This window comes from Mus pahari, unplaced genomic scaffold, assembly GCF_900095145.1.
Source record: "Mus pahari unplaced genomic scaffold, PAHARI_EIJ_v1.1 scaffold_12158_1, whole genome shotgun sequence".
In the NCBI taxonomy this organism is placed as follows: Eukaryota; Metazoa; Chordata; class Mammalia; order Rodentia; family Muridae; genus Mus; species Mus pahari.
In genome coordinates this window covers 6,426-20,523 of record NW_018392359.1, presented here as the reverse complement: position 1 = coordinate 20,523, position 14,098 = coordinate 6,426, and the positions used below count along the sequence as shown (strand labels likewise).

Here is a 14,098-nt window from a genome sequence, read left to right as displayed (position 1 = left end):
GACACCGATAGTACTTTAGCTGTGAGCTTTAGAATGTGGGAATCTCTAGATATAAAGAGAATATGGGTCACCACCTCACAGTGGGATATTACTACTAGTAAGAAAGACTTCTTATTTGATAACTTGTATGGGGTATTTGCTTTTGGACACCACCATGGTGAGATTTCTGGTTTTAAAAATTTTGTCCAGACATTGAACCTGTTAAAATATTCAGATGAATATCTGGTAAAGCTGGAATGGATGTACTTTAACTGTGAAGTCTTAGCACTTAAATGTAAGACACTGAAGAACTGCTCATCAAATCACTCATTGGAATGGTTAATGGGACATACTTTTGACATGACCTTTACTGAAGGAAGTTATGCCATATACAATGCTGTGTATGCTGTTGCCCATGCACTCCATGAGCTGACTTTTCAAAAATTTGATAATCTGCCCACTGACAATGGGAAAGAACAAAATTATATCTGCAACAAGGTAGGTCTTTTATATTATATAATATTTCATGTTTTCAGTGGCTTTAAGAGTCTTTTAGAGGCCCAAACCAAGTGTCCTAGAAAATATTTTCTAAAATAGAGTGATTTATGGATATGTTTCCTACTGATCATATAAATCTAGAACTTGGTATAAACCTCTAATATAAAGGGAATAGAGTAGAAGGCATGATTTGTCAATGTAGCACTGTAATTTTGATACAGATTACTTGATTATCATCATACATGTACTAATACTGAAAATATATTCAGTCCTTTTTCATGAACCCACTTAGTAATGAATCCTTGTTCATTGATTATGAAATATAACCACTTTAGAGATCCCAACTTATGCTGTTCCCACTGTAGATGAGGGGTATCACTTCTATGTTTCTGTATATCTGTGTGTATATCTATTTATGTATATATATATATATATTATGTGTATATCTGTCTATATGAATATACATTATATGCAAATATATATATATATGATTATTGTGTATCTGCCTATATGTCTGTCTGTCAGTTAACATAAATTTGTCTGCGTTTCAATTGCTATGTCCAAGTGTATATTCCTGTGTATATTTATCAATGTATGTGGATGTATGTTTTATGTGGTTTTGTGTATGTTCTTTCATTTATATGTAACTGTTTTGCTTACCTGTGTGTCTTGGTAAGAGAGCATAAATTTGTCTATGTGACAGTGTCACACTGTGTGGATGTCAGTATTTTTGTATGTCTACTGATGTATATCCTCTGTACATATGTTTCCATGTGATTTTGTGTGTACACCTGGGAAATTGTTTTCTGCGTTTCTGTGTCTATTTGACTATTTTGATGCATATTCTGCCTCAGTGTATATCTGTACATTCATATGTGTGTTTGGGTATGTATGTGTATATTTGTGTAAATAACTGTATGCTCCAGCCATGTGTGTATCTCTATACAGATGAGTGTGTGTCTCTCTTTTATGTGTCTGTATGTTTCATATTGAAAATACAGGTTTAAGTTTGTTTGCTAATTTCCTCTTAGAAAACTAAAATAACAGAAACATTATAATTTAATCTCTTTGCTTTCACTGAGATTTTTCACCTCCATACTATCAATAAATTTACCATGAAGATGAAATAATAATACATTTTCTTACTTTAAGGAAGAACATATACTCTATAGTATGCTGCCTGTCTTTCAGCTGGTTTCCTTTCTGAGAAAGTTCCACTTCAATAATCCTGTTGGGGACAAAGTGAATATGAACCAAAGAAACAAGCTGCAGGAAAATTATGACATTTTCTACGTTTGGAGTTTTCCACAGGGACTTGGACTTAAAGTGAAAATAGGAATATTTAGTCCCTCTTTTATAAGTGGTCAACAGCTTCATTTGTCTGACGATATGATAGAGTGGGCAAGAGGAAGCATACAGGTGGGCTTGTCCTAACTGTACTAATTTAAATGACACTGTCAAGTGTGTGTATCAAACCTTCCTTGAAAGTGGTGAAATTGATTGTCAAATGAAAGATCAAATCTATCCTCCTAAACTAAGTTTCTTCTTTTCGTTCTTCAGATGAATTTTTAGTAATTCACTGAGGATTTCTACCATGCATACAATGTACTTGTGTCATATCAGAACCTGTTTCTTACCTTTAGAAAATAGTTTGATATTATTTCCAGTAAAGTTTGCAATATGCTATTGGTTCTATTTTTATTACTATACAGTGATTTCTACTCTTATGATGAACCTCTTCAAAAGATTCTTAAAGACCCTTGTTTAAGTATAAATTCAACACAATCAAGTAACTGATTTTTATTATGTAGTCTTAAGCCTGTTTTCCAACTACTCCTAAATTTCCAACATCTCTAACTAACCCTACATTAAGATTTTATGACATTTAGATACTTTATGAACTATATCTTGTTTTTTCAGTTTTTAAAAATATGGGTATGGGTGTTTTTTTTTTTTTCTGCATGTGTATCAGTGTAACACCTCCATGTGTGGAATATACAGATGGCTGACAAGTTATTCTAATCTCAGAGCACTTGAAAGAGCTCCATGGCACTCAGTTGGTGCTAGAAATAAAATTTGGGACCTATTCACTGGTAGCAATTGTTCTTGAGAGCTGAGCCATGTCTGCAGTCCTTGTGTCTGGCACATACCTTGTAAAAATAATCTTGACTAAAGGAAACATTTTGGTCTTTTAAATTCTTGCATAAATCATTCAAACAAACAAAGATGTTCATAGTTTCCTCAATATGGGGAGAAATTGGTAGTAATTGCCTTTTGAGGACATTTCAAAATGAAATATCTCATCAGCATACTAGGTATATTATATGCATAGATTCTAATATTCTTCATTTTAATGTGTCATATTCAAACTGCCCCAAAACAAAGTTGGTCAAATGTCTTCAAGCTTGACACAAAGTGATTCCCAGGTTGCTCAGAGAGTGTGAAATTTATAGTTCCTGTGTTTTCTCAGTGTGATTAAGAATGCAATTCTTGGGGAAAAGAGCATAAGAACTAAAAGTATAGTTAAAGAGCTACATATACAGTTAGAAGATAGCATTGAAAAATCATGTGTGTTATAGCCAGGCCTCACTGGAGCCTCAAACACATCCACTGGTAGACTATAGATTTTTAAAAATGCAAACAGTGTTCTATTCACATACATTGTAATTCCAATGTGGAAACTAATAAATAAAAACATGAAGATGTCAGGAAAATATGATTCCAAATGTTGTAGTCGTAGACTTAAATGAGAGTATATTTAATGTTAAATTAAACAAAGAATCAAAGAATGATTATAAGAATGTAAGAATGCCAAAAAAATCAAGGAGGGCAGTAACTACCACTGGCAGAATACAATTAAAGTATGAAAACTTTATTACAATAAGACACTGAACATGTATATGATAGAGAGCTTCCAGAAAGGTATAAAATAATGAAATAATTTCAAACTAGAATATATAATGAAAAAACAAAATAGACCAAGTAAATATATCAGTGAAAAGACTCACAAAATGAATGCTCCAAGTTGGGGACAGGATGTGAAGACTTGAAGAAATGGCACAAGAATTAGAAACTTCAAAGGCTGACAAAGATAAAGCAACAAGGAAAAATGAAAATCACAGTGACTTAGGAAGTTTGATTAAAAGATTACTTTTAACACCTCTGTGAACAATACAAGGAAGGGCATAGTCTATGTATCAACAGGAAATTCATTATATTGCATCTGTACATTTCCAAAATAATGTGGGAAATATAGACATCTATTTAGTAAAGGTATTTAAATGGCAAATAATCAACTTTTGAAATGAAATAGTCCTTGACATATTTGACTTAAAATTTGTTGTGGAACAAAAGGAGGATATGAAAGCTGCAGGAGAGAACCTTGTGTCATAGAAAATCCCTCTTTGGATAACTGCAGGTTTCTCCAGCATCACTCACTTTTAAATGAAAGAAGTTAATTAATTAATTATTCACTCATTCATTCACTTTACATCCAGGCACCAGCTTACACTCCCTACTCTACTCCTACTCCCCCCATCCTTCCCATCCTTCCTGTCCAAGACTGCTTTATTCTTCAGAAAATGGGAGCCTGCCGATATCAACATGCTTTGACATGTCATGGTGTACAATATATAGGCACAGTTTCATGTTCTCCTAATGAGGCCAAGGGGAGGCAGCCCAGTCGCGGTAAAGTTTCCAAAAGGCAGGCAACAAAGTCAGACACAGAACCTGTTACTGCTTTTAGGTGTCCCACGTAATGACCAAGCTTCACAAAAGTTACATATGTTTGGAGTACCTAGGTTAGTCTTATGCATCATTTATAGCAAGTGTTTCAGTCTCTGTGAGCCATTAGGGCCCCAGGTAAGTTGATTATGTAAGTGTTCTTGTGTTTGTTATTCCTCTGACTCCTATAATTCTTCATTCCCCTCTTATCCAGCATTTCCTAAACTTTGCCTATTGTTTGGGTGTTGATCTTTGCATGTGTTTCCATCAGTTGTTGGGTGAATTCAGTCTGATGATGCTTATTCTAGGCTCTCACCTGCAAATAAAACAAAAATATTATTACCAGCATCAGCAGTGGGCTTTCTCTCATGTCAAGGTTCTCTAGCTGGTCCAGTCACTGGTTAACTATCCCCTGATCTTCTGCTAAATCTTTACTCCCACACATCTTTATGCAGGGTAAATAGTAGGTTGAAGGTTTTGTGGATAGATGTCTCAATCCCAGCAGTGGACATCTTGACTTGTTATTGGAGATGGTCATTAAAGGCTCCATATCATGCTTTGGTAGGAGACTTAGCCAGGGTCAATCTCATAGATTTCTGGGAATTTCTACTGCCTGAGGATTCTAGCTTGACTCAGAGTCGCCACCCCCATCTTAATGGTCTCTCCAAATAATCTGTTCCTCTGTCCTCCCCTTCTGTTCTCACACTACACCACTCCCATTCAGTCCTCAAATCCATTCCCTCACAGTGTTTATTCTGTTTCCCTTCTCAGTGAGACACATGTCCTACCTTGTACCATATTTGTGACTTAGCTTCTTTAGTTATGTGCAGTGTAACAACATACCATGGATATTCTTAAATGAGAATAAATGTATATTTAAAACATGTAGAGATATAACTGCCAATTCAGTTACTATATCAAGTGAATTTATTCTTCATAAAAAGTGAAAAAATTTAGCTTGTCTTGGTGGCACATGCCTTTAATCCCAGCACTTGGGAGGCAGAGGCAGGCAGATTTCTGAGTTCGAGGCCAGCCTGGTCTACAAAGTGAGTTCCAGGACAGCTAAAGCTATACAGAGAAACCCAATCTCGAAAAAGCAAAATAAATAAATAAATAAATAAATAAATATTTTTTAAAAAGCGAAAAAATTTCATGATGAACACAATTACAATAATCCACAACATGTAAGTGAATAGTAAAACAGTCATTAAAAGAACTCCATCATATTTGAAAGTGAGATGAACACAAGAGGTCAAAATAACATATAAACAACACTCAAATACCTGACAGAAAACTATTAGAAAACATCAAATATTGAAATAACAACTAAAACATAATTTACAAATAACTTTATTAATTATTGAGTATTCATGGTCATCTCTAATCAAAAATCACAGATAATGAATTTAGTTTATTTTTAACATAATATTTTCATTGATTTATTTCAAATTTCCAATCATACACTATGAATAATACTCAATTCCCAGTCCTTCCATGTTTCTCTCTCCATGACAGCACTCCACAAAAAATAACAAATTAAAGTTAAATAGTCCAATTTCTGTTATTTATGTACTCACTGGATGTACGGTTTATACATGCTTGGCCCAGGGAGTGTCACTATTTAGAGGTGTGGCCTTGGTGGAGTAGGATTTTCCCTGTGGATGTGGGCTTTAAGACCCTCTTCCTAGCTGCCTGGAGGTCAGTAAACTGCTAGTAGTTTTCATATGAAGATGTAGAACTCTCAGCTCCTCCTGTACCATGCCTGCCTGGATGGTGCCATGTTCCTGCCTTGATGATAATAGACTGAACCTCTGAAGCTGTAAGCCAGGGCAAATTAGATGTTGTCCTTATAAGATTTGCCTTGATCATGGTGTTTGGTCACAGCAGTAAAACCCTAAATAAGACACTGGAACATGGCCAAACTCTCAATTCCAGCCCCATAAATAAAACTTAGTTGTTCTCTCCCAAACTCCTTCAAGAAGCCCTCAGTTTTGGAAAGCTGACTTCAGATTACTTACCATATATTTTAAGAGTTCTTTTTATGGTTTCCATTTTAAACTTCTTCTCTTTCTTGGATTGTGAGGGAAGCATGTGGGTTGGGATATTGGTAAGAGTTGTTGCAGAAAACTTTCATGCACCTCCTTCATGTCTATGAATCTACAATCATTCATATCAGTGCAAAAGTACTTTCCTAGCACTTTAAAACAGGGAGCAAAGATAATGGGGTTCTACATAGTTTCTGGTGTTAGCAGAGAAAAAAAACATGGGGCCTAACTGCAGCAGGGCCACAGACCCAGACAAGGCCCTCAAAATGAGCACAGCCTATGGACATCAACAGGGTTTCAGGCTTCAGTCCAGACCATGAAAATTCCAAAGTCTTCAGTCATAATCTGTACCATGGACATCAACATTGACTCTGCATGCAGTAGGAATATTGATCCAGATACAGCCATCAGCAGCAGCATAGATCTTGACATCTCCCTAGGCTTATGTGGCAATGTAGCTCACTCAGATCAGTNTGGCTCCAGCTGACAACAGAATTCATTGACCTCAGCATGACATCAACTCAGCCTAAGGGCATCCACATGGCCTTTGGTGGTAACACTGTTCATGGACATCAATATAGATCTTCTATGCAGCAGGACCTCTGGCCTAGACATGCACCATTGTGGCAGCAGGATGTACATCTATTTGTACAAATATTGGTAGGAACACAGACCACAGANACCAACAAAGACTCTGGGTGCCATAGGACAATAGGCCCAGATATGGCTCTTGGAAGCAGTATGGAGNTCAATATCACCATGGCTAGAGATAACAGAACAGGCCACACATATAAATATGGCCACTGTGGGAAAGATTGGTCTATAAAAATAGGCATTCTTTTGTGGCCTCTATTGTGGGGGTAGTGTAAAAAAAAACCTTTCTTTTATGTATATGAACAGAGCACTTCTGTAAAAAAAAAAAACAAGGGGTAAGGGGGAGGAAACAAAAATGAAGTAGAACAAAAGAATCATAATTAGAGTATAACATTGTTTATTTTTGTGTGTGTGGACATGCCTGAAATAAACTTGACTAAACATTTTCCAATGGATGACAGCATCACAACTGAAAGATCAGTTCCTGTATGTAAATATGTATTAATTAATCCCAGTGGCCAGTTTGCTACCAGCTTCAATTGTTTATGTTAGTGAAAGAAGGAGATGTACCCATAGCTTTTATATTTTAATATGTCTTAAACAGTACAATAGCTGGACCACTGCCCATCCTCCATGCTGTTAATCCTGAGCGATTACTTCCTAATTCTATGTTTCATTTCAGCTGTTCTTAACTCTACTTAGACAACTGTCTGGGCCACAATTTTAGGCCCAGAGCCCAGGGCACTCACCTTGCTGTTCTAACCCTTGTGGACTCTGTCTTTCCTCAGTTTGCAATTTCCTCCAGAATGGCAGACCTCTTCCTTCCTTCTTCTCCTGGTCCCAAGCCCAGGAAATCCTGAAATCCTTCCTCTTTCTGTCCTCCCCAGCTATTGTAATCTTTATTTACCAATCAGAACCTACTGAGGGGAGGTTTGCAGAAACTACAAGACAATGCATGTCTTTAATCTACATTCTGTGAATCAATAGCCAGGAGAATCTCTCTCCTCTCAAAGGCTAGTCTGCCTTTTCTATTGAATCTACTCAAATTGGGGCTGAAATATACTCTGACTTAAATGAAATGAGCAAAATACAGATAAGGAAATGCATTTTCTCATCCTCAAAATAGTCCTCAAAATCTTACTAAGTGTGAAAATAAATAATAAAAAATAAATACAAAAATAGAAGTAAAGTACTGTGCCCGATCTATATAGAAAGTTGAGATCTACCAATACTACACTGTGAGACCCTGTTTCAACAAAAACAAAAAGAAAAAAGAGGAAGAGTTTTGCTTAATCATACTTCTGAAGGATGTGACATGAACCTGTGAATAATAGACTCTGTGATAACAATATCAAAGGCAACATGAAACAAAGGATATAAATTCAGCATGCAGAGATCAGCTAAATTCCAATGCACCATACAGATATCCATTATGAGACTTTTGTAATACCAAGATTTTCTTAATTTAAGAAATACTTTAATTAATTTTAAGCAATCTAAATTTTTGCCATATTTGCAGACTCCATAAAGCCTTTTAACTTCTGGAAATATTCCAGTTCATTACACAAAACTCATTATCTCCTCACTACAAATGGCACAGGGCTCTGCCCTGCAGCTATTTTTCTCTTTCCATTGCGTTTGTTATGGTTTGCAGTCCTAATGTAGATGAGGTTACTTTGGTTATCTGATATTTGAGGTGTTTTCCCCCTTTTATGTATGTTCTTTACTTGTAATTTGTGTCTATGTTGCTGTTATTAAGCACTAATTATGAGCAAAGTGAGGAGGAAAAGGTTGATTTAGTTCATGGATTACACTCAAGGGAAGACAAGGCATGGATCTGGATAACGTAACTGAAACTTAGTCATTCAAGGAGCTCTATTTAGTGGCTTGTTCTGCATAATTTCTAATGTACCACTGCCTGTGGGCAACACTGTTTCTAATGGGCAGGACACTCCTACATCAATTACCGCTTTAAAATATGCTTCACAGGTCTGATAACAGGCTAGACTGATAGAGATAATTTCTCTGTTAGGATGTCTGTGCCTTTATACTGTACTTTTTCTTAGGAAGACAAGAATAAAAAAGAATACCACCTTGCAATCCCTGCACTATTTGCAAACAAGACACTACCTCTTCTTTCTGAACTTCAAGTTGATGGGAAACGATTCAACTTCTCCTCAATTGCTCCATATATTGATGCCGGTCACCATACAATGCACTAAGTGAACTCTGGTAACTTTGTTGGTGTATATAAAATAAGCTCATTAATGACACATGCTAATATAAGATAATTGTGAAGGGGTAAGTAAAACTCCTGATAGCAGGATATGTTTATTTTTCTGCAGATGCTGACCTCTGTGTGCAGTGCTGATTGTGGTCCAGGATTTAGAAAATTCAGGAAGAATGGAATGCCAGCCTGCTGTTTTGATTGCATTCCCTGCCCAGAAAATGAAATTTCTAATGAGACAAGTGAGTATTTCCTGCAGGGATAAGTTCTTCAAATTGCTTATCATCTTGTAGCCAACTGGGAATGCTGAAGTGGTCTATAATGGAATGTTAAAAAATACATATCATTTTCCTAAGTTTGGGATTATAAGAATACAATAATTTAAAATACCCTTATTAAGAAAAAATAGAACTTGTCATATGTCTTTGAGTCACTGAAAATTTATAGTGGATGAAATATTCTCAAACAGTTTCAATAAGAAAACTTCAGTGTTAGTGAGTTCTAGAGAGATATTTTCTAGGGATTAACTCTCTCTGAAAGTACATGTAGATCATGAGTCTAAATGATTTGTTTATATTGTCTTGATGTATGTACCCTAATGTAAGCTTACACACCCCCATCGAGTAGAGAAGCATATGGAAGACAGAATCAGATGTGTGGCTAGAGGGAACCAAATCTAAGTCCTCTGAAAGACTAATGAAAAGGGCACATAATAATTTGTAAAATTATTAGAAACTGTTAAGAATGAGATAGGAAATTTTGTATAATAAAGAGACATTTTTCTTTTCAAATGTTCAGTGTTATTTTAAGTATAGAAAATTGAGAATCACTGTTGGCACATGATGTGTAAATATTAGAGTCCTCTATTCAATACTATTATAAATAGTTCTTAGTTAATATTTTGCACAATAGCATACATTAAAATTGCCTTGTCAGGAAAAGAATTAGCCCCAATTTTCAAATGGTATCAGCACTTGCGTAGCCCATATTTGTCAAATAACCATTTAGTCAGGATTAATTGAATATCATTGGCAGGCATGCATTTATTCCCTTCCTTGGTGCATCACCCTATATGATTAAATGGAAGTCCTTAAAGGAATTTATGACCAAAAGATAGCTTAGCAGTTAAATCCTTTTCCATTATGTATGATGGCATCTGTTCAGTGCCAGAACCCATAATTAAGATGTAACCAACTCTTACCTGTTGTTTTCTGATATTCATGAAGTTCTAAATAAAATGTACACGTAAGTAATTCAACAAGGCTGTTTGAATACACCTGACCGTTATGCTGGGATCCAAACTCAAGTACTCTCTAAGAGCAACATATTCTCTTCAAAACCAAGCTAAATTTCTAATTCCTCAAGCAAATTAAGTGATAACAGCTGTCAACAAAAGCATTGCTCCATGTAAAAGACTTCAAGGCTTGGAAGCATATTATCCCTTATTGCAATTATCCAATGACTCTGTGCAATGGCAAGCAGATTTCCTACACACACAATAGTGGGATTTCAGAGCTTTATACCTTCAGTGATAGGGTTCCTTTTTTATGAAAAAAGCCTCAGGAATATGGCATTATTACAGTCAAAAGAGGACAAAATTAGAAATTATTTTTGTTTACTTTTGCAGTTACAAACATTGATAATATATTCATATAAACTTTCCTTCTTATTCTCAGCCTCATACATCACCCATATAATATCACTCTCATGTTCACGCGAACACTTATAATTTTTAAACATAAATGCACTTATACATAGACATACCCATGGTAAATGATTACAACAATATAGTAAAATTGACAAAAATTTTTGTGGTTTTTGTTTACCATAATAATAAGAAGCATTAAAAAAGGAATCCGTCATTTTATGTAGAAATGACCTTGAATGTATTTTCAACAACCAGATTCACATGTTGAAACACTTCTTTTATAAACTTAAATGAAATATCCGGACAGAAAAATTGCTGAAGCTACACTAGTAATACTTTCATTTTTTCCTTAGATGTGGAGTTGTGTGTCCCGTGTCCAGAAGACCAATATGCTAATACAGAGCAGAATCACTGCATTCATAAAGCTATTATATTTCTCACTTATAAAGACCCCTTGGGGATGGCACTTTCCTTAATGGCATTGTGCTTCTCTGCATTTACAGCTGTTGTTATTTTGGTCTTTGTGAAGCACCACAGTACTCCCATAGTTAAGGCCAATAACCGCACTCTTACCTACATCTTGCTCATCTCCCTCATTTTTTGTTTCCTCTGCCCCTTGCTCTTCATTGGCCATCCAGACTCAGCCACCTGCATCCTACAGCAAATCACATTTGGAGTTGTATTCACTGTGGCTGTTTCCACTGTGCTGGCCAAAACAATTACTATTATACTGGCATTCAGAGTCACAGCCACTCAAAGAATGATGAAGTACTTTCTTGTTTCAGGGGCATCTAACTATATCATTCCCATCTGTACTCTCATCCAAGTTATTGTTTGTGCAGTCTGGCTAGGAGCTTCTCCTCCTTCTGTTGATATTGATGCACAATCTGAGCATGGACATATCATCATTGTTTGTAACAAGGGTTCAGTCAATGCCTTTTACTGTGTCCTGGGATACCTGGCCTGCCTGGCCTTTGGGAGCTTCACTCTGGCTTTCCTTTCCAGAAACCTGCCCAGCGCCTTCAGTGAAGCCAAATCCATAACATTCAGCATGCTGGTGTTCTGCAGTGTCTGGGTTACTTTCCTTCCTGTTTACCATAGCACCAAAGGCAAGGTCATGGTGGCTGTTGAGATCTTCTCCACTTTGGCTTCCAGTGCAGGGATGCTGATATGCATCTTTGTTCCCAAATGTTACACAATACTGTTTAAACCAGACAGAAATTCACTTCAAATGATCAGGAAGAAATCATCTTCCCATACTCACCTTTCATAAATTCTAATTGACACATGTGTAGTTGGTTCATAATTACCAAACATTGGATTACATTGTCATACATATCTGTTTTTGGAACGACTTTCACTGTTTCCTCTTATGAATTTGCCTAGAAATATCATGTCTTCTGAGGTCTAAATTGTCTCCTATAATTATCCACAATGTTTTCCCACAATTGCCCTCTTTGCCAGAAAGAGAAATACAATCCTGATTCATTTTAGGAGTTAGAGGAGTTCTACTATAAACATAGAGGAGAAAGGAATATTTTTTTATCAATGGGTTGATAGATTATTTCAAGAGATGGAATGATGTCCCAGCAATTAAAATCATGCCCTGCTCTTGTAGAGGAAATGATTCAATACTCAATCCTACAAACTCCTATTAAAAACCACCTGTAAAAATAGCTACAAAGAATCATATGGTCTCTTCTGGGCTCCAAATTTCCCTGAACTTATTTATGCACATAATTACACACACACACACACACACACACACACACAAACTAAAATAACATACATTTTTCAAAGTATAGAACAATATTACAAACACTTTACTGTGGTGTCAGAATGACAGGAACCAACAGAGATAGGATGGGATATGGGTGGAGATGACTGGGTTTATCTTTAGTCATTTTACATAAGAACCCTCAACTTTAAGTGTATCATAAAAGACACACTTGTTAAATAGACAGGGATAGTAGATCTTGTTGAAATGATTTATTCTATGTGAGCAATTTAGATGACTCTGTGCAACAATCACAGAGTAATCTGAGATAGGCAGCTGGTGGGAGTCAGAGCTGAGAGCAGATGATGGAGATTGGCTTAGAAATCGACTGAGCTTGATGTTTCTGGCAGTCAACACTTAACAAAGGGAAAGGTTATAAAGCAACCATTCACACACATACATGCGTATGTATCATATACATGCCTACACAAATACATATGCGGGCAAACACAAACATGTGTTTATAATTTTGAGAACAACTTTATGTTCTCTTCCAAGAGTTCACTTTAGTGGTACCACATTTTCCACACAGTCAAACAAACAATCAAGCATCTAGAATATAAAACTTGAGACACAAATGACTTCTAACCAGGGGAATGTAAGAAGATTGACTGCACTTTGAGAGGACCAAAGTTCACTTCCCAGCACCCACATGGCAGCTAAAAGTCATCTCAAATATATTTATTAATATATGCATATGTATGCAAACGTCACATACACATTCAAGTAAATATATGGTCAGGGAAAATTTGATAACTACACTATCTGTATCAAGTAATTAATAAGTAATATGGAAGCTCTGGTGAGTCAGGAAACAGAGACCTAGTTGTATTTTAATTCTGTAAATTTATAATTGTTATAGCACATTTGTTTTCAGACAATAGATAGATAGATAGATAGATTGATAGATAGATAGATAGATAGATAGATAGATAGATAGATAGATAGATAGAGATATAGATTAAGAGTTAGCAATAATCAACTAGTCATGAATTTGTGTGTGTGTGTGTGTGTGTGTGTGTGTGTGTGTGTGTGTGTGTGTGTCCGTCCTTGAGAGAGAGACTGCGAGAGAATGTTGTGTGTATTTGGAAGCTATTCAAGAAACTGAAAAAGAGCAGTAAGATTATGTAGTCACAATGTAACTACAAAAGCAAAAAAGTAAAAGAACCAAAGTGAGGTATAAAATAAGTCTTTAAAATATTGACAATAATGGCACTACCAGCACCACCAACAACAAAATTTTCTCACGTCTGTATGATAAGAATAATAAAAAAAAAAAACCTTGACTTTACAATAATTACAAAGTTTCTTTTCCCTTAAGTAATTCTCATTCTTTGTCACTACTTTGTTCTCACATAAGCAGAAACAAAGCATAGAATGATGGGTAAAATCAAAGACACAGGTAGCAGACACTATCAATCTGTGGGAAATTTTTAGAGAAGTTGTTCATGTATAATAACTCAAACACTCAAGTTAGTTTCTGTTGCTATTGCTATGCTCCACTCTTTCAAGGTCTCCTTTAAATGTCCATAAGCTGATAATAGCAGTGTTTTTTTTATAAATGGCTAATAGAATATCATCCATATAATGAATTATACACACTTAAG

At 35.7% G+C, this 14,098-nt stretch overlaps 1 protein-coding gene across 1 annotated transcript; it reads left to right on the top strand.

Moving 5' to 3' along the window:
- Positions 1-3: 3 nt before the first annotated feature.
- LOC110314971 (vomeronasal type-2 receptor 116-like) lies at positions 4-11,987 on the top strand (the record flags this gene model as incomplete). Its single annotated transcript, XM_021189151.1, has 4 exons — positions 4-477; positions 1,669-1,896; positions 9,185-9,308; positions 11,068-11,987. Coding segments are annotated over 4 exons (1,746 nt in total), but the record flags the coding sequence as incomplete, so codon positions are not given.
- Positions 11,988-14,098: the final 2,111 nt, after the last annotated feature.